General features: G+C 46.9%; 1 protein-coding gene across 6 annotated transcripts in view; it reads left to right on the top strand.

The window, feature by feature from the left end:
- LOC147443608 (uncharacterized) overlaps positions 1-26,943 on the top strand; it is a 118,080-nt gene that overhangs the window by 51,127 nt on the left and 40,010 nt on the right. For 2 of the 6 annotated variants that reach the window (XM_086526419.1, XM_086526422.1), the window contains exon 2: positions 13,906-14,095. In XM_086526419.1, the coding sequence (XP_086382545.1) occupies positions 13,906-14,095 (190 nt within the window). Of the gene's footprint in view, positions 1-10,784; positions 11,638-11,979; positions 12,285-13,205; positions 13,473-13,905; positions 14,096-26,943 lie in introns of all 6 variants that reach the window. The other 4 variants (XM_086526423.1, XM_086526421.1, XM_086526424.1 and 1 more) reach the window with 4 other exon arrangements.

Genomic DNA, 26,943 nt, shown 5'->3' with positions numbered 1-26,943 from the left:
GGACCCTTTGGGCTGGGAGTGACACGTGGCAGGGGACCTACGGTGGTATGGTGGACATCGTGGCCAGGTCACCACCACCACTCAGTTTGGAGATAGACTTAGCTGGCTGGACATTTATGGGCCGTTGGTGGCTCTTATGGTTGTACATATCAGTAGTCGTTTTGGGCAGTTCTATCTTATCTTGCACTTAGTCGTCTAGAGAGAGTCTTACACAGAGCACTGCTTCACCATCCCTGCACATCTGAGCCTCGACACCCCATTTGTACCTGTGACTCCTGGGCTGGAGCTGAGTGTGCTGCCACGCCTGAGTCTGTACATGGTTCGGTGAGCTAGTCGAGTCCATATGTTCTGGTCCACTGCTGTGTCTCTGTTGTTATCCATTGTTTTGGTGTTTCATTTGTTTGAGAGAGTTTCCATTTGTTGAGTGAGATTGTCACGCACATTGCACTGAGGGGCACCCACACTGTAGAGAGCACGACACATTATCCGCGCTACAGGTGCTCTCATTTTGGCGATCACGGTGGGACCTCAACTGAAATCTCACTCTGTGAGGTGCAAATCTTGAAGCTGGTTAGGTTGATCTAGCTTCGCCTGCCTTCTTCGCCGACCTTGCTTTGCAATGTTCCACTCTCACCTGGTCCATTAGTCCTTGGTCTAGTCCTTTCTTGCCCTGGTCCCGTCCCTGGTCTAGACCTCCTCGACCCTGGTCTAGTCCTCCTCGTCCCTGGTCTAGACCTCCTCGACCCTGGTCTAGTCCTCCTCGTCCCTGGTCTCGTCCTTGGTCCAGCCGAGTCTAGTCATTTACCTAGTTGGTTTGGTGGAGTCTAGACCTCTCACAAGTTTCTTGCCCAAACTTGGTTGAATTGGTGGTCACTGCATGACACATACAAGGAGGTCAGTTGAGCGTCAAAGCCCACTACTGAGCCCTCTGAAGTACTATCACAGAAGACGACCTTTGACACCTTGTAAAAACCCTTCAACCTCATCACCTATACCTCCACATATCACATCACCCATTCCTTCATCAGGTTCCCCATCTTCCCGATCACCTTCTCCAGAAAAGCTCTCACCCATTCCTTCGTCATCAGGTTCCCCATCTTCGCGATCACCTTCTCCAGAAAAGCTCTCTCCTATTCTGCTACAGCAAGCTATTGTGCAACAGACTCAGCAAAGAATCATGGAGCCACTAGCTAGTGTTTTGGCCAAGGTGAACATCAAGTTCCCTACCTTCAAAGGGCTTTCTTCAGAAGATGCTAACGACCATGCAAGAAGATTTGTATCTCTCTGTAGGGGACGTGGGCTGAACAGAGAAGATTCTTACTTGGTACTATTTCCATCCACCTTGGATGTTCTAGCAGATAAATGGTACAACCAATTTGCAGAGAACCATTTTGCAACTTGGGCAGCCTTAAGACAGCAGTTCTGTGCAGCCTTCAGGCCGGGTGACTACCAGGAGAAGGTGTTGGATGAGTTGGCCAACATGGTGCTCAAGCCTAAGGAGACTTTTGCGGAGCTTATGACTAAAACTAAGTCACTGGTGGCCAAGCTTCCCCAACAACCCGGTGAATTCATGGTTAAAAAGTGGGTGGAGAAGGCGCTTCCCAAAACTTCTCAGCAAAAACTCCGAGAGAGTCTCCGACCCGACGCCACTCTCGACGAGTTCATCGCAGCTGCTACTAGAATAGAGGGGGCTAGGAAGCTCTTCAACAACTCTCCTCAAATAGATACTCCCTTTGTGTTCTCTGAAGGTAGTCCTAGTGATCCTTTAACTTCTTTACGCAGGGAACTGGAAGCCCTAAAGCTACAACGAGCTCTTCAAGAGGAGAGGTCCTTCTCTCTTAGACAAGAGAAGCCTACACATAATGAGGCATTGGAACAGATTAAGCGCGAGTTAGAAGAGCTCAAGTGTCAGCAAGAGACTAAGGCTATGGTTTGGTGTAGCTCATGCCGTTCTCCAAGGCACCCCCCACAGGAATGCCCCCTTCGGGTTTACTGCCACTTCTGTGAAACATCTGGACATGAGGATAAGGATTGTTACTACCTCAAGGGATTGCGACAAATACAGCAAAATCTTGGTCCTTCTCTCCAACAAGGGCTAGCTCCTCCATCCAACATGGTCTCACCCTACGGCCATCAAAACCAATTGCCTCCTCTGCTGACAACACCCCCTATGCAGCAAGGTATGCACAATAACTTTGCACCCCACAGCTTTTATCATGCCAGTACTCCCTCAGTTCCCCAAAGTTTCTACACCTCAGCCTCCAACTCCATGCAGCAACCACCTCGTCCCCCGTTTCGTCCTTCCAATCGGCCCATACTCTGCTACAGATGCGGAGAATATGGGCATTATCAAAGCAAGTGTCCTTTACCCGAGGGGTCCCCTTCTTGTCGTCATTGCCCTGATTCGAAGGATCACTACAGTAAGGATTGTCCCAAGCAAAGGGCATCCACGTCTTCAGGCTCGACTCAGAACCAGCCCGAATTCACCTTTCCGAAGATAAATTTGATTACTGTGAACACCGTGCCTCAACCTTCACCTGCTACTCATGTGGTTAAGCCTCTGCAAGTGGAGGAGCCTGCTGGTGTCCTTACTCGGGCACAAAGAGCAGCTCTTGGTCTCAGTCTACCCACAGGTCCACCTCGCCACTCTCCACTTCCTCAATCTGGTCTACCTGACCCAAAGTACAAGTCCTTCCCAATTGCTCAGAGCAAACCAACTTCCTTGTTATCTGACATTGATGGAGCCTTCTTAGAAGCAGTGGCTGACTTGGAACAGATTAAGGTTCCAAAAGGAGCCCAGTTCGAAGGCGCCAAGCCCACAGCAGAAGCCATCTTGAAAAACACTTTTCAGCAGGTGTCACTATACGACATGCTAAAGCTTGACGCAACACTTAGAAGTGACACCCTGTCAGTCATTCAGTCTCTGTACCCGGGGGCTGGGCCTAGTGACGGGCACCTCCTTGTACAGCCCTCAGAGTCTTACTTGATTTCCTATCCAACTGCTCCACTCACCGATTATAAAAGTCCTCGCCTCACTGTATCTATTCTTGGACAGCAGCTATCCGGCGTCATCGTTGATGGTGGATCTGGAATCAATTTGATGCCCGAATTCACTATGAGGGCCTTAGGTCTACAGCCTATCCGACCTGCTCCTTTCACCATTACATTGGCTGATCAGAGAACAGTCTACCTAGTGGGCATAGTCGACAAGGTACCTCTGAAGGTACAAGATTTCACTTTTGACTTAGATTTTGTGGTAGTTCATCTTCCCCAGGTAGAGGGAGGTTATCCCTTGCTGATTGGTAGGCCATGGTTGCGACATACGAAAGCACTTCATGACTGGGGAAACGACGCCATGTGGATACATACCCCTGGCTCTCCAATGCAACAAATTCGTCTCGAAGGTGGCATGGATCCAGTCTTTCAGCATAGCTCTTTGTCAGTAGAGTCCAACCCTGACTTGGAACAGCCGATCCCTCTTGATGGGTCCGATGAAGACCTACTGCAGTGGTTAGAAGCTACATCTTCGATGCCATGCTATGTAGTCTCTCTTCAACCCTTAACAACTGATTCACCCTCTTCCCCTGATCCTACACTTGAAGCCAGTAATCCAAGTCAGCCAAGTGCGCCAGAACCATGTGGGCCAGTCTCTGATGACCATCCTTCAGAGGGTCCATTGATTGAAACCATCGGCCTGGGTGAGCCTATAACCCACCATAGAAGGGGGAAAAAGTCTCCCTTGCAAGAGTTGGCCAACACCCCAGTTCCCTCCTTAACCTCCATTCCATCTGAATCTCCACCCATGCCGGAGCACTTTGAGGTATCTGAGGACTTACCATTCGCAGAGCTTCCATCAGGATGGTTGCAGGAAGAGTATGCTGATTTCAACATTGATCAAACGCCAGCTCATAATGTCCAGAAGCTCACAGAGGCGGCACGGTCTTCTATCCCTGACGCAGCCTCGCCCACTGCACTGCCTGACCCAGTCAGAGAGGTCAACCTAGGCGGCCCTGACAACCATCAGCCCATCTTGTTAGCCGCTTGGTTATGGGATCATCCCGCTATACTCGACCAGGTAATCTCTTTCATGCACTCTTTCAAGGATGTGTTTGCCTGGTCTTACCACGATTTGGAGGGAATTCCAGCAGAGCTAGGAGTCCACACAATCCTCTGGTTGAGGGGGCTAAGCCAGTCAGAGGAAGGGCTTACAAACTGAATCCCAAATATGCAGAAGCAGTCAAAATCGAGTTGGAGAAAATGCAAGAAGCATGTATCATTGTACCAGTAGAGCACTCAGAATGGTTGTCCCCTATGGTTATTGCCCCAAAGAAGCAGTCCAACAAAATTCGAGTTTGTGTTGACTACCGGGCTCTGAATAAGGTCACAATACCGGATGGATTTCCAACCCCTTTCACTGAGAGAGTCCTTGAAGATGTCGCTGGCCATGTACTGTATAGATTTATGGATGGGTTCAGTGGCTACAATCAGTTAGGAATACATCCTAACGACCAAGTCAAAACAGCTTTTATAACTCCCTGGGGTATTTTCATCTATACTAGAATGTCTTTTGGGCTTAAAAATGCACCGCCTTCTTTCAATCGCATAATATATCTCATCTTTTGTCCTCTGCTTACTGATCACCTTCGCATATTCATGGACGACTTTTCCACCTTCTCGGGTGCTCAATGTTCAACCCCAGTAGAAAATCTAAAGGAGCATCTTGCTCAGCTCTCTGCAGTCTTCCTCAGGTGCAGAGAGGCACGTTTGAAGCTCAATCTGAACAAGTGTCATTTTTTGGTCATCGAGGGCACACTGTTGGGCCATGTGGTGTCTGCTCAAGGTTTAGCACCTGACCCAGAGAAGATAGTGGCCATCTTGAAGTTACCTCCTCCCATAAATCCCAAAGGTGTTCAGAGCTTTGTGGGTCACACTAGCTATCATCGCAGGTTTATACGTATGTATGCACAGTTGGCTCAACCATTGACCCGGCTTACCAGTGCTGATGTTTCCTTCCAGTGGTCTACACCAGAGGATGAAGCATTTGCATACCTCAAAAAACGCCTCACTGAAGCGCCCATTCTAGTTGCCCCGGATTGGGCCCTACCTTTTCATGTGCATACTGATGCGAGTCTGCTGGCTGTGGGTGCTGTGCTGACTCAACCTAGCAAAGAGTTCAACTTGGATCACCTTGTACATTATGCAAGTCGCCTACTCACCAAAGCAGAGCGCAACTATAGCACCACAGAGAGGGAAGGTTTGGCTATAGTATATGCTCTACACAAATTTCGGCACTATTTGCTAGGGGTCCACTTCACAATTATTACTGATCACCATGCCTTGCGCTATCTGCTTAATAAGCCACAGGTCGCAGGTCGAGTATGGCGGTGGCTCCTCCTATTCCAAGAGTTTGATTTTGAAGTGGTTCTCCGTCCTGGTAAGCAACTTGTAATGGCTGACTACCTCTCTCGCATTCACACAGGTGCAGAAGCTACCGGAATTGCGGACGACTTTCCCGATAGCAGTCTTTTTAAGATAGATACAACACCGGAATGGTACGGCGAGGTCTTAGATTTTCTATCTACTAGGCTGTACCCAGAGAATGCATCTCCATTGCAGAAGAGGAGATTGCTGTTGAAGTCCAGGCCTTTCACTTTGATTGGGGGCCAGCTCTATAAATCGGGACCAGATGGTGTGCTGAAGCGTTGTGTCTCGCCTCATGAGGTGGAGCATATTTTGGAGGATACCCACACTAGTCCCACTGGTGGCCATTATCCTGGTCACATCACTGCCCAGAAGATTCTACAGAGTGGTCTGTGGTGGCCCTACATTTTTAAGGATGCAATAGCATATTCTAAGGTTTGTGATGTGTGCCAGCATTGGCAATACAGCGATAGTAGATTGCATTGGCAATACAGTGGCCAAATTTTTATATGAAAATATTTTATGCAGATTTGGCTGTCCCTTGGAGATCACCAGTGATAGGGGTAGTCATTTTGTCAATGACATGATCTCAACTTTGCTGGAAAATTACAAGATTTTTCACCGCAAGTCGTGCTCCTATTACCCTAGAGCCAATGGGCAGGCCGAGAGCACCAACAAGGTTCTGATCGCCCTACTACGGAAAGCATGTCATCTCCATCCAGCATCTTGGGCTCAAGCTGTGCACGGTACCCTTTGGGCATACCGCACATCTTTCAAAGCAACAACTAATCACACGCCTTTTCAACTGGCTTACGGTTTGGAAGCCATAGCTCCTTTTGAGTTCAACTCCGGATCCCTAGAGTGGGTAGTCTGCGTGCAAGTTCGGGTATGGAATATGCTTCTATATCTCGTCTCACCTTATTGGAGGAAAGCCGCCGCTTAGCTTCACATGCTCTGCAAGCGGAGCAACTTCGTCGCAAAGCGTGGCATGATCGCCACCTCAGAAAGCCGAAAATAACGCAAGGCACACTAGAGCTGCTCTATCAGGCAAAATATTTGAAAAAAGCAAAGAAGCTGGTTCCAGCTTGGCAAGGGCCCTTCAGAGTACAGGAGATTTTGCCAGAGGGGGCCGTCCAGTTAGTCACTTTGGATGGCGTTTCTTTGCCATTGGTAAATGGCTCCAGAATCAAGTGCTATTACTCCTCTGAGTAAAGGGTCTGCAAGTCCCATCTCTCTACTTCCCACTAGCTTTCCACCAGAATGGATGTTCTGTTACTGTCTAGGGTTCTGCTATCTGTAAGTTTCCGCCTTTCCTCTAAGATATCTTTTCTCCACTAAGTCTTGGTAATTGGGTATTATCTGGAACTTCTACAGTTTAGTCACTCCTCTAATTGTTTCTATCTCAGTGTTATTTGCGGTTAAGTATCAAGGTCCTTCCAGTTAAGCTTTCAGTCAAGCTTCTCGTTGAAGTGGGTTTGTTCAGTTTGAAAAGTGGAATCTGCTTGGAAACTCTGCTTAGATGGCGATTTTTACAGTGAACAAGGTGTAATAAAGAATTTGATGAGACTCCCAATGCACTACTGTCTATGGGAAGAATATCAAAGACCTCTTGATTCCAATAGCAGCAAAATCCTTTGGTGCCATTAAAATTTCAGTTTTGCTGCAGGGACCTTAATCTACTAATACCCTTCTTTATTTGGAGTCAAAATTTGCCCTCTATTTGTATCTGCTAGAACTTTGTACCTGCTCAAAAAGTATCCTCTCGTTGTATCGACTAACACTTTCTACCTTCTCTTCGCATTTTTTAACATGTCAACACTTTGTACCTGCTCACACTCCTATGCTCACACTCCTAAGCCGTTAACCGACCAATCTCTCAAACCCTCGCCCTACCTACCCCTTGATGCTCGCCCCTCTCCTCTCCCACACCCCTCTTGCCCCTACCCTGTACCCTCACTTAAAACCCCCTCTCGCCCCTATCCTAACCTCTATCCTACCCTCTCGCCCCTACCCTAACCTCTCGCCCCTACCCTCTCCCACAACCCCTCTCGCCCCTATCCTAACCTCTCGCCCCCTACCCTCTCCCACACCCCTCTCGCCCCTATCCTCCCCTCGCCCCTACCCTCTCCCACAACCCCTCTCGCCCCCATCCTCCCCTCTCGCCCCTATCCTAACCTCTCGCCCCCTACCCTCTCCCACACCCCCTCTCGCCCCTATCCACCCCTCTCGCCCCTACCCTCTCACCACAGCACCCTCTCGCCCCTACCCTCTACCCCTGTCCTGCTCTGGTTCGAATTTACCCTACCCTAAATTACTCGCCCCAGCCTAACGATTTAGCAGAAGAAATCCAACTTCGATTTAGCAGAAGAAATCCAACTTGGTCTGCATCCGATTGGGAAATTTTGCAGGGAAATCTAACTTGGTCTGCATCCGACTGCTTTCCCATCACTTGGCTACTCAGTGCTTTTCCATCACTTGGCTACTCAGCGGCTTTGTTTGTCATCCGTTTGTCATCCGACCTCACCATGGCAGGGGGTAGCAAGCAGGAGAAACAACAAGAAGGAATTAGCAAGAAAAAGGTAGAGTTGAAGAGGAGGAAAGCTCTGGTTGAAGAATCAAAGAGCGAAGCAGATGAAGTATCTGCAAGCAGCAGCAGCCATGACATAGATGACTTTACCTCCAGTGATCCAAGTGATGAGAGCTACAAAGCAGACTCAGCAGCATCTGATGATTCAGATGTAAATTCCGAGTCAAGTGCTTTCAGTGATCAGGAGGAGCACTCAAAGGTGGCTCAGAAAAAAGAAAAGCAGCAAATCATCACTCATGAAATCAAGAGGCCTGCTTCTTCAAAAAATCGCACAGCATTTTCATTTCAATTTCATATGCAGCAACCTCGACCATCTCTCAGTGAGGTACTTTCGACTGCTCAGCTACGGACTCTGGGCCTCACAGCATTGGCTGATGCAAATTTACTTGATATTGTTCCAACAGAATTGATACATCAATTGTTGAAAAACTTTCCAAAGGTCCGGGGTCACAAGCTAACAGCTACAAGGCTTGGCCATGCCATGGGTATGACCAACTTTCCAGTTGTGAAGACTACTACTTGCACTTTCTCTTTGTTGTCCAAGGATGCGACAATTCAAGCATGTCAAGAGCTATTGAGCTCGGATCACCCAAATTATGAGCGAAACAGACGGCTTCTCGCAATCTTCAGGTATTACTTTCTGGCTCGGGATGCCAAAGACGACAAGGTTCAAACATATATTCTCACTACATTCTCCCACTGCGACGGGCTATAGTGTTTAATCCACACTATCCCATGTGGATTCCACCAAATTCTCTTCAGCTCTTTGCAGTCTAGGGCTAAAAGATTTTGGGCCCAAGTGCAGTCTGTGCAGTTAACTTTTAGATGTTTTGCGGCACCTCTCTTGGCATGGATCATAAACATACCTATTAACATAAATGAAGTGGATGAGGAACAGGGAACCTCGAAAGGGAAAAGGAAAACCGTGAGCATGCAGGTTGACCCCATAGTCACCAAGAAATCGAAGATCAAGGCGAAAGTGATGAAGGATACAGTGAAGTCTCTACTCTCCTTGCCAGTTTCTGAGAGCCAGCAGACTAGGGTATATCTTCAGCGTCATACGTCTACTTCTACACGTGGTTCTGCTGTGCCGGCACCAGTGTCTACTGCCGCTCCTCAGGACAGGATGGTCACTTCACCCCTACAGGATCCTCTTCCTTCTTCTCCCATCTTCACTCATATACCGATCAACATATCACTCGCTCCACCTACAACAACAATCTCGGAGGCACCTACTACACCAAGTGTCCCTACTTCTAGCTCCCGGCCGTGCCACCAACTGCACCTACTTCTAGCTCGCCGGCAGTGCCACATGTGCGTCGTCCAGCATCACATCCATCTGAGGGATCTTCAAGTAGGACCGACTCCCCTTCTCTGTTTCAACTTTCACAGAAGTTGCTTCAGGACTCCAGAGCTGCTATTGCCACCATCGAGCTAAGCGCGGAGCAGCTAGCTGCAACCCATCAGCATCACTCCGCCACATACGCAGCGATGGAGGGATCTCTGCGAGTTGCCGAGAGTGCCATCGCAGATCGAGATGCAACGATTTTTGCACTACAGCAGGCATTGAAGATAAAGTCGAGGATTATTGATGACCTAAAAGCGCAGGTGCACGGATTTCAAGAAATGCTTATGTATGATAACAGGCCTACCCAGGCTCCTGTGGGATATGGATGGACTAGGCTAGGGATACAGGTCCAGAATCCAGCTACCTTTGCAGCGCCAGCAGGTCCCTCTCAGCCCTCTCAGCAGTTCATGGGACACTATCCACAGCCCTAGGTCCAGTACTTCACTCAGCAGGGGTCTCAGGTCCAGATGCCATACATGCAGAGCCAGAGTGTTCCTTGCTGTGACGGTGTTGCTGGTGCACACCGCCATGGTTGCGTTACTAGGCGTCCAGAGTTCACTTCAGGGCAGGTGCTCCCATCAGCTGTGCAGCAGATGGCTGCTACAACCACAGGAAACCAGGTTATGCAAAGCACAGTACAACAACCACATAGTTACACTATCGATCTGATGGCTCCTCCCGATCCGGATACTTCTGGAGCAGTAGTGGGGACGACACTTTCCCTTGGGTGACAGGACTGTGCTCTTACCTCATCTTTCATTGTACATATAGTTACTTTTGCAGTTTCATTCAGTTTTGGCTCACCGAGACGGTGACCAGTCTTGTGGCGGGCAACCTGTAGCCTGCTACATTGTCACTTCACAGGACAGGCAGTTGGACAGTTAGCTACAGTTGGTCTGGTTCACACTGGACGGACCCTTTGGGCTGGGAGTGACACGTGGCAGGGGACCTACGGTGGTATGGTGGACATCGTGGCCAGGTCACCACCACCACTCAGTTTGGAGATAGACTTAGCTGGCTGGACATTTATGGGCCGTTGGTGGCTCTTATGGTTGTACATATCAGTAGTCGTTTTGGGCAGTTCTATCTTATCTTGCACTTAGTCGTCTAGAGAGAGTCTTACACAGAGCACTGCTTCACCATCCCTGCACATCTGAGCCTCGACACCCCATTTGTACCTGTGAGTCCTGGGCTGGAGCTGAGTGTGCTGCCACGCCTGAGTCTGTACATGGTTCGGTGAGCTAGTCGAGTCCATATGTTCTGGTCCACTGCTGTGTCTCTGTTGTTATCCATTGTTTTGGTGTTTCATTTGTTTGAGAGAGTTTCCATTTGTTGAGTGAGATTGTCACGCACATTGCACTGAGGGGCACCCACACTGTAGAGAGCACGACACATTATCCGCGCTACACTCCTGCGTGTACCTTGCAGATCTAGGAGATCACTGCGATGGGGTTGCTCTTGTTGGAGTGTTTTTGCAGCGTGTTCCGGTGCTTTTTTGGAGTTTTTGGAGAGGAGTTAGCTTGCTATTTTTTCAGATTCAGATCTGGTGTTATCACATCCGGTGCGAGTTGTCAAGTACAAAGAGGTTGTCTAGTGGCTGTAGTAAATTTCAGATTCGGAGCGGTCATTTTGATCGAGTATAGACTTGGATTTGGAGGAGGAGAAGCGGTTTGCAAGAGAGATAGTTGGCTGGCTGCCCATTTGTGTCTCAGTTTGGTGCTGATTTGGAGTAGAACTGGCTTTTTTGGAGCGGTTTCTTTCAAGTACCCGAGCCTATCCTCTTTCACATGACCATACTCTTCATGTCAACATGTCGAAAGGTGACTCAAATGGTAGTGCTGCTGGATCATCATCAGGTCCTACGTGGGATTAGTATGAGAAGGAGACCAGTGACAAACCCATGAAGATACCTACTTCTGAGTTTTCCGGCTGATCATTAGTCTGATGGTACCAATAATAGTACTTGAAGGGTGACGATGATGGTGGTATTGGACTCGTATGACCTTGGGTTCTTTGTGACCGAGAAGGTGGAGAAGCCATTTACTACTACAGAGGGTGCACTTTGGGAGCCTGTCAATGCTGGAGTGTGGTTCTTCACCATCTTCATTGCACCCCACATATTTTGGATCATGTGAAGGCAATAACAAGTGCCAAGCAGATTTGGGATCATTTTGAGTCTATCCATGAGCATGTTACCCCTATAAAGCATGCTGCTTTGCAAGTGCAGCTGATCAACGTGGAATTCATATTAGTCAACCACCTTGTCTTTGACATTTTTAAGGTACTGAGCTGACAGTACTTTGTCTGGTGAACTCTTCCAAATTGTATGCTAGATTGATAATAGGTGAGGTAGATTGTTTCTCTAGTCATTGATAGGGGTGGTATTGATGGTCATAATATGCATCAAGACATCTTCGAGAGGTCAGTGAGGCGTGGATGTGATGGTTGAGTGATTCATTCTGGAGCATAGTTTTGGTCTGAGGTCTTGACATGGACTAAGATGCAAATGTGATTGTTGTTTGTGCTAGTGCATGCTTTGTGATTGTACTGTCTTCTGTGATGGTCAATGGCATGTCTGCATGGAGTTGGTCTACAAAATGTTGGTTTTATGCTTGTTTTGTAGGCAAAATGGAGGGCAGTTGTTCTTCTTTTAAGGGGGATTATGTCATAACTTGGTGATGTGGCATGACCCCACCACCAGAAAAGGAAGAGGAATAGCCACGTCGACCAGATCCAATTCAAGTGGGCCCAAAGCCGCGCCGGATCCCTCGCAAAACGAGGCGCAATTCATGGGCATGTACGAACATGTGCTGACATGGCATGTACAGATGGCTGATGACATGGCTGCATACAAGGATGCTGACATGGTGCTGTTTTTATGCTGGAATGCTTTATGGGGGTGACTGATTATTTGAAAGCATTGACTTGGTGAGCTTTTGGGACCAAATATTTAAAGCTGTTGCTTTTGTGACCAAGGGCCTTCAAATATGTAGCCAGGGGAACCATTGTCACTCGTGAAGTTGCAAAAAGGGGTCTCCTAAGCGCATCTGAGTGGGGAACTCCGCTCCGCTATGTCTCATCTCAAGTGTTCATTTAGTCTCTTTCAGTTTGAGTATTTGCTCTTTCAGTCTGTTTGTGGTGGTGTCGTTCTGTTTTACTGCCTTGCCAGGTGACTTGCCAGGTACACACTCACTTCGGCACATCATCATGTTGGGACCAGCACTGCCTGGTACAGTTTTGGCTGGTGAAACAGGCACAGAAAGGGCTCTCTTTAGCTGCATTATGTAGAGAAAGATGGACACCAATTACAGATTACACAATCTTTAACATCATCCATACGGCCACAACAGGTCACACTATATAGAGTCAAGGATCTCTGAGCTTGGTAGGGACAGAGAGCACTAGGTTATGGAACTCCTCGACCTAACAAGAGAGATCTCAGATCTGGACCTGATAGCATCCTTTCGTTCAGGAGAGGCTTGAAAACTTCCGTTCAAAATCCTGGGGAGGAATAATCTTATACCATCCTACACCTGCATTATGGTGCTGGCTGAAGCTAGTTAGATCTACATACCAGTATTGTATACCCTACACATATAGTACTGCATTCTGAGCTTCTGGAGACAGAGCTTCATCGATCCATACACCCTTGATTTCCAGTTCACTTTTGCACTTTCACTTTTTGTCCTGGATATTATAAGATATTGAGTAGCCGTCAATAAAGCTTTTGTTCTCTGTGTTTGATTAATTTACCTGTGGGAAACCTCAAGGCGAGGAAAACAGATTTACAAAAAAAAAATGTGTGTGTGTGGAGAACAATGAATTCATTCCGGAGTACGAAATTTGCAGAGGAAAGTGAAGCGATCCATCCCATTTGCGGACATTGGAGACTTTATCATCAGCATTAAAGCCAAGCTTTAAAAACGATGGTATCGACACTTGCAGAAGAATATGAAATTCTCTTCAAGGGACCAAGATCCGATGGCCGATGAGGTCACTCCAACACAACTAAAGAGCAGGAAACAGAGTTGGATGGTTTTTCCTGACGTGGGAGAGTCATCATCGAAAGTAAAGCTAAAGTGGACACTAAAGAGGAGTATTTAGTTGTTGTTTTAGGTGAAACATGTTTTGTAATATGTAGCTGGTCCTGTTAGATAGCCTTTTTTCTTTTTCTTGCGTCAACCTCGTATATTTGTTTTATGTGGCATTCTTGGCACCACCCCCAAAGTGGAATGTAACTACAATGATTGTTTGATTTGTCCAACAGGCCCACTGTGGCCTTTACAAGACGTCAATAGAATTTTCTTTCTTGTGCACACTTTTGCCTTCAAGATGTCTTAACCATGAAAAGCTTTAATAGTCACCAGTTTTGCTGCATAAAATGACTGAGTACAAAATATACCATAATGAGCATCAATAGCTGACTGTCCATGCAAAAGCAAGAAGTCTCATGTTGCAACACACAATCTGAAGGTAAACGTTGTATCGTGTGGGTGTTTTCTGCAGCTGTTGTCCTAATCTGGGGCTGTCTGCATATTGTTTGATACAGCTCTATGAATTTTCACGCTCTTAAAAGGAAAATGGAAGTTTCTTCATATCTGTTGAATCAAGATAGTCCCACACTCAGCGCACCTTTCAGAACAGAAGTAGTTGGTGGATGTGAAGTGCAGCACAGAAACTTGAGTTACGGGGACACAGTAATCCATTTTGTAGAATGTGGAAATGTGCATGGAGAATTGGTAAGATAAATCTTTCTTTCGTTGATGAAGATATTGAAGCTTATTGTTCCTGTTCCAAGTAGTCGTTCGTTCCCTTAAGAGTTCCTATTTCAGCGTGACTATGATCTACCTATCTCGTATACACATGTTTGTGGCATAGGTGTACATGCACACACAAGACACGTCTGGGAGTCAATGTTACGGCTGGGTAAGAGAGGAAATATTGTATTAATACCATGGAACTGTGATGTGGATAAGAAAAGATAAAGAATGAAAAGTGTGGAGCATGTGTATCAACTATAACCTGTCTGACCCCGAGTATGCTATGAATTTCGGGAGATTACTATGCCTGTCAGATCTGGGTGCACATTAAGACGACGAGTGTTCAATAGTGCAGCAATCCTGCTCTGTTGACCCAATATCGTATTTCCTCTCCCCATCTCTGGAGCTGAACTTTCAGTGAGGCCTGCCACATGCTTGAGCTCTCATTGCCCCCTCCACAGAAAATCCTTCAATGGCTTGTCGTTGAATGGCTCTATACTCAACATCAGTGTTTGAAGAAATAACTATCTTTTGTTGCAACTCAAAAATGATGTTACTGGCGCTTCTGCTCTCACTAAATTCCAGAGTCTACGTGTATCCTTGAAGTAGAGCCCTAGACATCTCTGATTTGAGTGCTACATGTCTGTCTGGGGTGGACTAAACAAATTAGAGGAGAAAAGTCTTTCTAACCTTAAGTATCTATTTACAAAGTGCTCCTTGCATCAAGTCTTTGACTGAAAATCAATTACATGTGAGGTAGTTTTCTAATTTTCAGCATGTAAATGACTACCTCACACGCGCACAACAATTACAACATCCCCGCCCCCCCCCCTCCTTACTCTCAAAACACCCACCCACCACGACCGGCTTCAGCAACACAGGCTTCCTCCTCCATAGATGAAAACCTCAGTAGGCGATGCAGCTGTCACTCATGCATAGACATTTGCCGCACACTATCTCTATAAACTTTCTCCAAGCTTTTATACAATATATGTGATGCAAAAATTGTCACGTGACACATCCCAACCCTATGTGTCCGTGGACAAGCTACACCACAGCACGGCTAGTCAGTCTAGATTAGCAGTGATCTGGTACTTTTGTGAGTCTATTCGTAGACCGTGCATTCCCAGTCACTTAGCTTAGATGCATATCCTCCAGTTGCACACAACATGATCATTAGTATTCCCTTCAGAATCCATCAGATTCAGTCAGGGAATTTTCCAGTGCATTGGCCTATTTTCCTATTTTTGGTTATTTTCACTTATTATTTTTAAGTGACTTTTCAACAAAAGTAGGTAGGGCAATTTTGCTAAGTTAATATATAAGCAAACCCAAGTTAGCACTTTCTGGCAGAAGAGGCAACAGGAGCTTCCTGTTCAACAGGCAACTTCTCAGCAGTACCCCCCCCCCAGCACCCCTAGCATTTTTGGACCTCCATCTTCGCGGGCATTTTCAGCACTTAGCCTCGCCACCATCTCCCCACCCCTGGCGTTTCCCCCCCAGCATTTAGCATCGCCATAAGCCTCTTCTCTGGCGTTTTTCCCACGACAAACACAGCCAGCCATAGCGTTTTTACTAACGCTAGACAACCAGCAAGACTCAGCGTTTTATCAGCGTTTTTCAGCCGGGAATTCACTGCCAGATCCAGCGTTTTTCATCAGCCCTTTGACCTTGCAAAACGCAGCCATTGACAGGGTTTTACAGCAGAGAAGTTAGCCCATAAAAAACGCAGCCAAGCTTTGCAACAGTTCAGCGTTTTCATCTTCAGCATGAACCCCGAATAAACCAGTCATTTTCAGCCATGAAAACAGCAGGAAAACAGTCATTTTCAGTCACCAAGACAACCCCGAATTCAGCGATTAGAAGATCCCAGATTTCAGCCATCAAGTCGTCGTCGTCATCACCGTCGTCGTCATCGGCATAGTCCCATTTGCGTCAGTCCATTGCATTCGCATTGTACACCTTTGTGCAATCAAAGTAGACCACTCTCGCCGACAAGAGTGGAGCCTTCGGAGGAGGGTTTTACAACCTCTCGGGTGTCGTATCTCTTTTCTCTCCTTCTCTCACTCTCATTCACTTGCACGCACAATATCCACTCACTTTGTTCGTGATCATAGCACTCTCCATAAGACGGAAGGCTCTCTCCTTCCCTAAGAACTAAAAGGAACCTTGAGCAATAAAGATCAGTAATCTTGAGAAAATACAACATTCATTCCGTTGAACCTTACAAAAATTTATAAAAAACCATCTCTCATTCTCTTCGGGGTGACCCGTTTCATTTTCCCAAAAGCTCGTCTAAGTTTGCTTTCGTACGTACGTACGGATTTGTACATACGGTTTTTTTTTAAAATAAAAACAAACGAGTTCTGCACACACTTTTGGCCATCTCATGTGTGAAATTGGGGGCTTTAGGGCCTCATATAAGTGCTACATGGTGTTTTTTAACGCTCTGCTTTTTGTAGTTGGAGAAGTGAGTGCGCTACACAAACACAGAGAACCTGCAAACTGAGGTGCAGAGAGTGCATAGTGCACACTCTGCCGCTCTGGTGCATAGATTTTCTTGGTTTTGCGATAGGAGGCACCATGCCTAAGCCAGCCAACCCTCTTTGGGCACTGCACACTAGTGTTATCTACATTGTCAACACTCAGGGAAAACTCGTTTTTGGCACGAGGTGATGGCAGTGCAAGTACTACAACTTCAAGTTAACTAGCACAATTTCTCGAGTAATAAAGCACTTGACAAGCATTGGCACAACCAATAATTGTGGGGCGTATAAGAAGATTTCAAAGGACATCAAGGACAAGTTAAATGTTGATCACTTTCCAGCCATGGGTGGTTTTGATAAGGTGCCAGGTACACAACAGGTCCACACAGGTTCAAGGGCAGCCCTCTTCTACAAGGAAGCGGGCCGGTGTCAGTGATATTGAGGAGGATGATTTGGGTGGCACGCACGTGCGTAGGCAGTCAACCATGCCTTCTTGAGTGGCCTCTTTATCCGTTGGTGAAGGAGCACCAGAAGGTGATTGAGATGGAGATCGCTTGTACTTTGATTGAGTGCAACATTGCTTCCAGGTTTTGAGGATTGAGTAGCAGACAAGGATGGTTAGAGCCAAAGCGCAGGTTGGGTAGATTGATTCTTGGTTTGGATTGAAGTATTAACAATATGCGGACTACAACTCTTGCATCCAAGTTGTTGCCAAGTGCTTATCAATCACTGACTGCACTTAGGAATCCACACAGAATAATATTTAGGAACTAATGCAGAGGGAACATGACACTAGGGACTAGAAGGTGGGTTGGTCCCTATCTTTGAGGAAATTTTGTATTATCACTGAACTCTTACAAACACATGAACCGGAATAGCTTGCACTGCTTTCTGTCATGGGGACTAGTCTGGTGCATGAAATGCATGTAAATCATTAAATGGTTGGCTATGTCTGTTTTGTTCTGAATTCTCCTATGTAGGAGCGGTCACTATTGTTATTTGCTCGCTTATGGGGTGCCCACCCGAGGGCACCTTGGCTGAAATTTGCGTTTGGAACTTGTCTGAGTGCTGAGAATCTGTGTGGACAGCCAATACTGCGCTTCTTTGAGTGCGGTTGTTTCTCAAAAGGACACACACAAGCTTCTACGGCTGCCCTTCACCTCTGTTACGTGCTTTGTAACCTTTGCCACAGCCTTCACGAGAGCTTGAGCATGAAAACACGAGAGAGAAATGAAATGAAATGTTATAGTAACGTCTTCAAAAGGCCAAAGTGACCTATGAGACCAGAATGTTACAATGTGGTGGATCTGATACAAAGTCAGAGTACCAAGATGACAAAATGACAAAATAAAATACTATGGAATCCTAAACTGCTAGGTGTGAACTAAGCAGCTAGCTGGGATAGCTAGATCACAAGAGATCCACAATCGGTCGTTGGCGGATCTCATCAATCTCCTCCATGGTCAATAGTCTGACCGGGCGTCGTGCATGTCGGGCCAAAGTGATCCGAATCCTTTGATGCAGCCTCCGTCGATGCTGTGTAGTCCTCCGCAGTCGTGGGCGTCTGGATCTCCCCAGCTCGGTCGATCAGTGTGCCTCTGGTGTGAGGCGACGAGCTCTGCTGTGGTAGTAGCTCCTCCGTGTGTCCAATGGCAGCTCTAAAGAAGTTTGTGATTTGTCTCTGAGATTGGCTAGCCTCTCCTCTCATCAAGCTCTCTCTGTGTCTGCGCAGCTCGAGCAAAAACAAACCGAGGCATCTCTGATCCTCGTACCACATGACTTTGGAGAGTGGTCCAAAGCCCTCTCTGAACAAGCAATGGAAGCGGCCTCGTATCTCGTAGTAGACGGGGCAGTGGCATGTGTAGTGCAACTCTGTCTCAGGCTCGATGTCACACAGGGGGCATGTCTTGGCCTTTGATGGTATTCCGGTGTATCTCCCAGTTTCGATCCGCAATTGGTGAGAAGATGTGCGTATCTGGCCAATAGCACATCGTATTCCATGAGACAAGTGGGTGTCCATGTATCTGGGCCTCGTCACAAAACCATCCTCCGTAAGCTGGAGTAGATGCTCTCTGTAGAAAGCCATCTTCGTGTCCAACTCCTGTGCTGGCTGTATCCATGTCCTCCTGGTGTCTAGCTTAACTATATGAGAGTTAGAGAGGGTGCGTCCAGTGAGTACTGGAAGGGAGGTAATTTGTCTATGCTGAACCCATGCGCCTGAAACCATGATGTCGTCTCCCCATACCAGCATGCTGTATCTCCCTACATGGCTAACTGTCGAGAGGACTCAAGTGCAAGGCAGGCATATGTCTGTGGGATGTTCCCACATGCGGTGTATGAAGGAGACAGATCCGGTGAGCGCCTCAACCACTAGTGGCGGGGCAGCTAGCTCTGCTCGGACAATAGCACGTGGTACTGAAGCCTTAGCTCTAATGAGCCACGAGATAATAGAGACCAGAGGCTTCTCCATGTCCCCCCATCCATCAGTGCGGCCTATCCTCCCATGATGATCCAATGAAGGTCCCCAAATCTCAGCTCCATATAGCAATGCAAAAGCCACCAAAGTGTCAAAGAGCCAGAGCTTCATCCGAGGCTCCTGAAACTGAACTTGTGAACACATCCTTTCCAATCTACCCGATGCTGCATGGGCTCTGGTCAATCTAGTCACTGCTGCCCTCCTCAATGAAAATGCTGGCCCACTAAAAATCACTCCAAGGTAAGTGTAAGCATCTGTATACTCCACTATCTCCTGGCTGTATGTGAATGCGGACGCTGACCACCTAATCCACTGTGGGGTGGTATTAAATATCATGACCTTGGTTTTACCAAGGTCGACGGACAAACCACTTTCCTGGGCAAACCTATGCAAAGCATCCAAGTAACGTTGCATCCCCTCCGGAGAGTCGGAGATCAACACAATATCATCAGTATATAACAATAGTGGAATCCATGTCCCTGCCAACTGTGCACCTCTATCACCATCTCTCTCAATGTAGTCAGAAACCTCATCCACATACATACCAAATAGAGTAGGAGAGAGCGGGCAACCCTGCTTCACCCCAATAGTTGAGTGAACCAGTGTGGATAGACCCTCTGAGGTGCGTACATGCTCCACTACTGACCTGTATAATGCCATGCCCCCCCAAATGAGCTCTGTGGGTACTCCCATCTGCTGTAATCTGCGCATCAATCTAGCTCTGGGTACTGTGTCAAATGCTTTGCGGAAATCCACAAAGCTACAATAGATCCGTCTCCCATTTGATCTGCCCTCCTCAATGATGGCTGTGAGTGTCAAGATATGGCCAAGAGTAGTAAAACCCCTCCTGAACCCTGCCTGCCCGGCTGCGCGTATCTCCTCCCTCTCTGCCCATCTACTCAGCTGCTGCTCAAGAATAGATGCGTACAACCGTGCCAATGTGTGTCCAATCATGATAGTGCGATAATTCCCAGGCTCCATAGGGTCTCCCGACTTGAAGATAGGTACAATAGTAGATAGGCTCCAAGTATCAGGCAAGCCCTCACACATGGCACGGTTAAACATAACTGCTAGAAGCTCTGCTAGTAGATCTCTGGCATGCGTGAAATGCTCAGCCACTAAGCCATCATGATCATATGCTCTCCCAGTCCTCATCCTGTCAATGGCCTTCCTCACCATCTTAGCGGTGAAAAAAGCACGTGTGGGCATGGATCGGGGGGGTCGGGAAGGTACAGAGATGATGCGTACTGGCCCCAGGCCTCTATAGAAGTGATGGTGGGGGGGGGGGGGGGGGAGTGCTCATGAAAGAGCCGCCATGCCTCACGTGAGTCCTGACTCAAGAATAGCTGGTATAGATCCTGCTCTAGGCAAGCCAAAAATGCCCTCTTCTTCCGCCGCACTAGGCGTCGAAAGTCAATCTGTGACTGTCTCATCATACCAACTTTCGGGGGCATGCTCCCCAAACAGCGTCTGCTCAGGCTGGGTATGTGGGTATGCCTCTACTGCTGCATCATGTAGTGTCTATGTCAGTATAGTAGTAGGCTCCTCCAGAGGTCGCCCTGGCTCCTTTGTGCACAGGCGCCTGTAGATCCCATCTATGTATATAGAGTCCATCTCCCGCGTGAAGGTGTAGCGAGTAGGGGCTGTTGCCTGTGGCCTGTGTGCTACACTAAACTGAAAAGAGATGGTCAACGACACAAGAGCATGATCCACTGCCACACCAACAGGTCTGGGTCCAACGGTGAGATCCTGGATACTAGAGATGAGGCTCGGCTGTGCCATGACATAATCCACTGTGCTGGCTCCATGTCTGTGTGGAAAGCATGTCAAACCCCCCGCAGCGGGAAATCTCTATAGGCCAATCCATGTGCAGTCCATGTCTATCAAGTGTTGTCCATACTCAGTGTGTTCCCCATCCTGTGATAGTCTGGATAGGCCCGTCTCTGCAACATCCAGCTTTCTCAGCATCTCCTGTGAAGTATCATAAAATAATGTCTGATGATGGACAGTCCTAGCATTGAAATCCCCTAGAATGATGATGTCAACATCTCTAGAGAACTCCATATGTTATCATCCAAAATAGAAAAGGGGGACTGTCCTCTGGGTGGTGCATAAACTGACGTACTCGGGGGAAAGTAGCAAATAGCAATGTAAAGATATCTGCCTGTCTCTGCTCTCAATCTCACCCACATGTACCTAGCTTGCTCACCCTGCGGGCTATATGTATCAATGGCTGCAACTCCTCCCTGAATAACACTGCCACTCCTCTCGAGCCCCGCCCTCTGTGCTCTGATCATGTCTCCTGTCTACAGGCTGTCTCCCATCTATATCCACGAGAGAGAGAGAGAGAGAGAGAGAGAGAGAGAGAGAGAGAGAGAGAGAGAGAGAGAGAGAGAGAGAGAGAGAGAGAGAGATGATGATGATGTATTTACGTCCTCGGGGGGCCAAAATGACCCATGGGACCCAAAATCTCATATATGAGACTCCCCCCTTCCCATGTGAAGGAGGGGACGTGTCATGATTCTGTGGTGATTTTGTTTGTGAGTGTGGTGTGATGTTCTAGCACTTTGGCAAGATAGATGCCTAGTGCTACTGGAGAGGGATGTGTTCTTGAGAGAAGCTCCTCAAATGTAGTACATCCTTGAATAAGTTGGGGAAAGTCGACCCGAATGTGTGCATATGCTGGACATTCAAGGGTTACATGTGCCTCATTTTCCAATGAGTTCAAGTTGCATTGAGTGCATCTCCTCATGTTTGCATCAATATTCAGCCATCCTCCCGTTTCACTTTTGAGCATGTGTGATCTTGTCCGCATCAAGGTGATGGCCCGTCTCGCACGGTAAGACATGGGTGTCCTGATATGTATTTGGGTTTCCCTTGTCTTGTACTTTTCCCAGTATCTCGTGTTTATGTGCTTGCAATAGTATTCAAACTTGGACCTGTGGATTGCATTCTTCCATTTGCTGTGGAGGGCCTCAAGTAATTGTAGTTCAAAATTCAGCTCGTGCTCATGCTCGGTACCTGCCTCTACATGCATGTCCACATGTGCTCCCACATTCCATTTAGAGAACCATTTCCTGATGTCCTCAACAAGGCTAGAGGTGAGAAACTTGCTTTTGTGGTTCTTTTGCGGCTTACATCCTACCTCCCATGCTATGTGAGGCAAACGGTTATGAGGCATCAGCTTCACCTTCATGAGATATCTATGCATTCTTTGCAAGGCAAGCATTTCCAATGGTCTTTGTCTAGTCTCCAATAGCATCACTGAGTATGGTGTTGTGGTTTTTATCCCCATATGTCTACATAAGAACTTTTTCTGAATTTTCTCAATGTCATTCCATGTGCTGGCCGGAATATTTGGTCCCCATACCTCTACCCCATACAATAGCGTTTGGACCACACATGCATTGAAAGCCATGGACTTTATTTCCTACCTTCTAGTGACGCTTTGTTTGCACATGTTTTCAAACTCGTAATACCTTGCTTGTCCTGCTTCCATTCTTGTTTTTGCACATTGCCCCCATCTATGATTCGAGGGTATAATGATGCCCAAGTATTTAAAGTTGTCCACTGCTTGAATCTCTTGCCCATCATACATAAGGGCGGGCTGATCCTTTGATTTGTGTGTACAAATTGCCATACATTTTGTTTTCGTGACATTCACTGAAAGTCCTGTGGCTTCGCAGAAAGTACGTACCGCATCCAAAAGTTTTTGCAAGAGAGACATGCTATGCGCTAAAAGAACCACATCATCAGCATAAATGAGGAGTAGCAAAGTAATGAGACCTATGTTTGGTGCATCTCCATTATCTTGCGTCGTTTGGCAAATAAAGTCCTCAAGCTCATCTATGCATAGCCCAAATAATGTTGGGGACAGAGGACATCCTTGTTTGACCCCTATTGTGCTAAAGAACTCTTTGGAGAAGTCTGTTTGCATTTTCAGTTTACATCGAACCGCATGGTATACGCATGCCACCGCAACCCTCAAGTGTATGGAAACCCCAATGGTCTCCATGCGGGACCATAACCCATGACGAGGTACCGTATCAAACGCTTTCTTAAAGTCCACAAAACAGTAGTACATAGTTTCCCCTTTGAGTCGCGCCTCTTCCATCATAATCCGGATTGTAATCAAGTCGTCTATGGTACTATGTTTTGCTCTAAAACCTGTTTGACCGAGAGCCCTCTTTCCACTATTTTCAGCCCATGTGCTAATATCCTTTTCTATCAGGCTCCCAAAAAGTTTTGCCATGCAAGAGCCCACCATGATGGTGCGGTAATTCGTGAGTAGGTTACGGTCTCCGCCTTTAAACAAAGCTTTGACCCAATTCTCTTGCCAATCTTCACGCATGCCTTGGTGGATAGCTTGATTCATCATGCAGTGTATCCATTTCTTGGCTTCATTGCCCGACCATTTCAGCATTTCGGAGTTGAAGTGCAAAATGTCAGAGGCTTTCCCAGTGGCTGGTTTTTTCAAACCTCTCAAAGCCGCTGCAAAAGTTATAGGTTCCTTAGTGTCAACCTGAATTTCAGCATTCATCATTATTTGAGCATCGGTGGGAGCATAGAGTGTTTGTGCATATACATACATTTTGTCCATGCTGAAATTTCCCATTATATCCTCCTTTTTTCCTTTCATGTTGCGCCATGCTTTCTTGGGCTCTTTCTTAAATCTGATCACCTCTTGCTCCTCCTTCAAAAGTTCATGCATCCTTCTCTTTTTCCTTTTCAGCATCCTGTATTCCTTGGCTGCACTTTCCCACTCCTTCGTGGACTTATTGAAGCACTTTAACTTGCGTTTGGCTGCTTTACATTCTGCATCAAACCATGGGTTATGAGGGAGACCTTTCACTTGTTGGTGATTTCTTTTAGATCGCCCCATAGTGACCTCTGCAGCCTCTTCTATTGCTTGACGAAAGGTAGCCCAATTTTCTGAAATGTTTTGGGACATGCATTGGCTACTCAATAGGCTGTCCAGAAAAGTGGCATAATCGAATTTCTTTGTGGCTTGCATTCGATATACCCAACTTGTCGCCTTTTGGATGCGTTGTGTAGGCATGTGTGGGAGGTCTAGACATACATGAATTGGAGTATGGTCCGAGTTCGGTGACCGAGCCCCAATTTTAAAGTGTCCAATTAAATCCAATGCATTGTGGCTAACTAACGCATAGTCATTAGTGCTTCTTCTATGGTTTGATGTATAGCATGTGTATGTTCCGGAGCTTGCAAATTTCTTGGTGCCATTCATGACTACAAGTTGCATAGAATTCATCATGGATATCAAAGCCGAACCTTGTTCATTCATGAGGTGATCGCATGAGCATCTATCCCATATTGCATCTAATACAAGATCGCCATCTTTGTCGGCGGGATGGGTTGAGTAGTCAACCAATTGAACCTGTATGTTGGCTATGCGAGCATTAAGATCCCCGAGTATCATCATTGCCCCCTGTGGTGTGTAGGTTGCAATATCTGTATATAGGTCGGCAAAAGGGTCATTCTTGGAGAGATTATGCAAATCATAGAACGGGGATTCCCGATGTGGGATGTAGCATCCCGCAATGAACATCGATCTCCCAGATGTACAAATCTCAGCCCATATGTATCGTTTGTGTTCATCTATCTTGCATATCTTAACCTGATTTTGCATTTCCTCCTTGTACATTATAGCAACACCCCCTTGCCCGCGCATCTTAGTACCAGGCCACCAAACCGAGTGTGTAATATACTTGGCAGTCTACATGTGTCCTGTTCCCATGTTTCAAGTAGAAAAAGTATGTCTGCTTGTGGTAGAACCTCTGTCAATCTTTCCCCTTTGTGCCAAGGGAAACCTCGGCAATTCCAACTTGTGACGTGTATGTTCGTGGTCCCATGGGTTTCCCCCTGTCATGCTTCTGGTGGTGTTGCCCTTGTGGGGGTGGTGTTCTTTTTCATTCGTTCTTCATATGCCTGTCTTCTTTCCTTTTGTTTCGCGGGTGTCCTGTCTTCACTGATGTAAATTGGGCTGTCCCTTAGATAAATGCGAGCATTTTCGAGTATGATGGCTCTTTTACGTGCATCCAACATTGTGCATACAATTGCGCGATTGTTCTCAGGTCACTGCTTACCCACACGGTGTGCCCCATACACCACTACATCATGCATGCCAAATGTGTTTGCAAGGAGGTCCGTGACCTCCGCATTCAACATGAGTACTTTCTTATTGTCAGATTCGGGTATGCCTCGAATCACAATATTCATACTGCGTTTCTCTCGCTCATTATACTCTGTGTCATCTACATTTGCATATGTCTCATGTGTCCGCGGAATGGCATTTGGAGTACTTACTACATGTGCCCAGGAGGTCGTATTTCCTGTTGCATTATCATTGATGTGTGCAAGCTTCTCGTCGTGTGTAGCTAGAGCGTCTTGCACATTGGAGACCTGTTTGTTTAATGCATCTTGCAGGGCCTGAATTTTCTCATCTTGATGTTGCATTTTCAGATTCTGTATTTGGATTGTGTGCTCCAATTCCTGGTTCTTTAGTGCAAGATTTTTGATGTCTTCACCCTGCTTCATCACCATTTCCTGTAAGAGAGAGAGAGAGAGAGAGAGAGAGAGAGAGAGAGAGAGAGAGAGAGAGAAATGAAATGAAATGATATATTAACGTCTACAAAAGGCCAAAATGACCTATGAGGCCAAACTGATTACAATGGTGAGTCTAGTACCAAGTCTGGGTACAAACAAAGAAACTGATAGGAGTGCTGCCGACTCCTATGCGTGGTTGGTAGGCTGATCAATGGTGCCATAAAGGTACAAACTGGGGATAAATGTCACCATGATACAATATAACAGTAGCATGAAGCCTATCCTGATCGACACTCTGGGTGTCGTGCTAGAATCGTGTGGATCCTCTGCCGCAATCTCCGCCGGTGCTGCGTGGCTCCCCTCCTCATGAGTCGCGGTCGTCTCGATCTCCCTAACTCTATAGCTCGATCAATGAGAGTACCGCTGGTGTGTGTATGGGTGGGAACCGAGCTTTGTGATGGTGGTGTCCCCTCTTCCTCTGTGGTACTCAGACTGAAGAAATCTGAGATGCGTCTCTGGGACTGTCTCTGTCTTTGCCCACTCAATAGAGCGTCTCTATGTCTCTGTATCTCAAGTAGGAATAATCCGAGACATCTTTGATCCTGATATCTCATGACTCTATCTAGCGAGTCAAAACCATCTCTGAATAAACAATGAAAGCGTTCCCGTATCTCATAGTAGACTGTGCAGCGACATATGTAGTGAAACTCTGTCTCTGGCTCTGCATGGCATAACTGACATATCCTACTGTCTGCTGGTATGCCTCTGAATCTACCTGTCTCAATCCCAAGCTGGTGTGAAGATGTGCGAATCTGGCCTATAGCACATCGTAACCCATGAGATAGATGTGTGTCCATGTAATTGGGCCGTGTGACAAATCCGTCTGTTGTGAGTTGGAGAAGATGCTCTCTATAGAAAACCCTCTTCGTACCCAACTCCCGTGATGGCTCTATCCATGTCCTCTTGCTATCAAGCTGGATAAGATCCTGCCGAATGAGTCTAGTAGTCTCCATCCATGTAAGAGCCAAAGATGGTGCATGAAGAGAATACTGGAAAGGGGGCAGCCTGTCCATGCTGAAACCGTGCCTCTGAAACCATGAGCTCATCTGTTCATACCAACATGATGTATCTCCATGTAATGCCAGCTGTCTAGATGACTCAAGAGCAAGCCTGGCATACCTGTCCCTGGTGGTGTCCCTTAAGCTGTGTACAAATGATACAGATCTGGTGAGAGCCTCAACCTCCATAGGTGGGGCAGCCAGCTCCGCTCGTATGATATATATATATATATATATATA

The sequence above is a fragment of the Adiantum capillus-veneris genome, chromosome 13, assembly GCF_014529385.1.
Source record: "Adiantum capillus-veneris isolate H3 chromosome 13, ASM1452938v2, whole genome shotgun sequence".
NCBI lineage: Eukaryota > Viridiplantae > Streptophyta > Polypodiopsida > Polypodiales > Pteridaceae > Adiantum > Adiantum capillus-veneris.
This window is presented reverse-complemented; position numbering and strand designations above follow the sequence as displayed.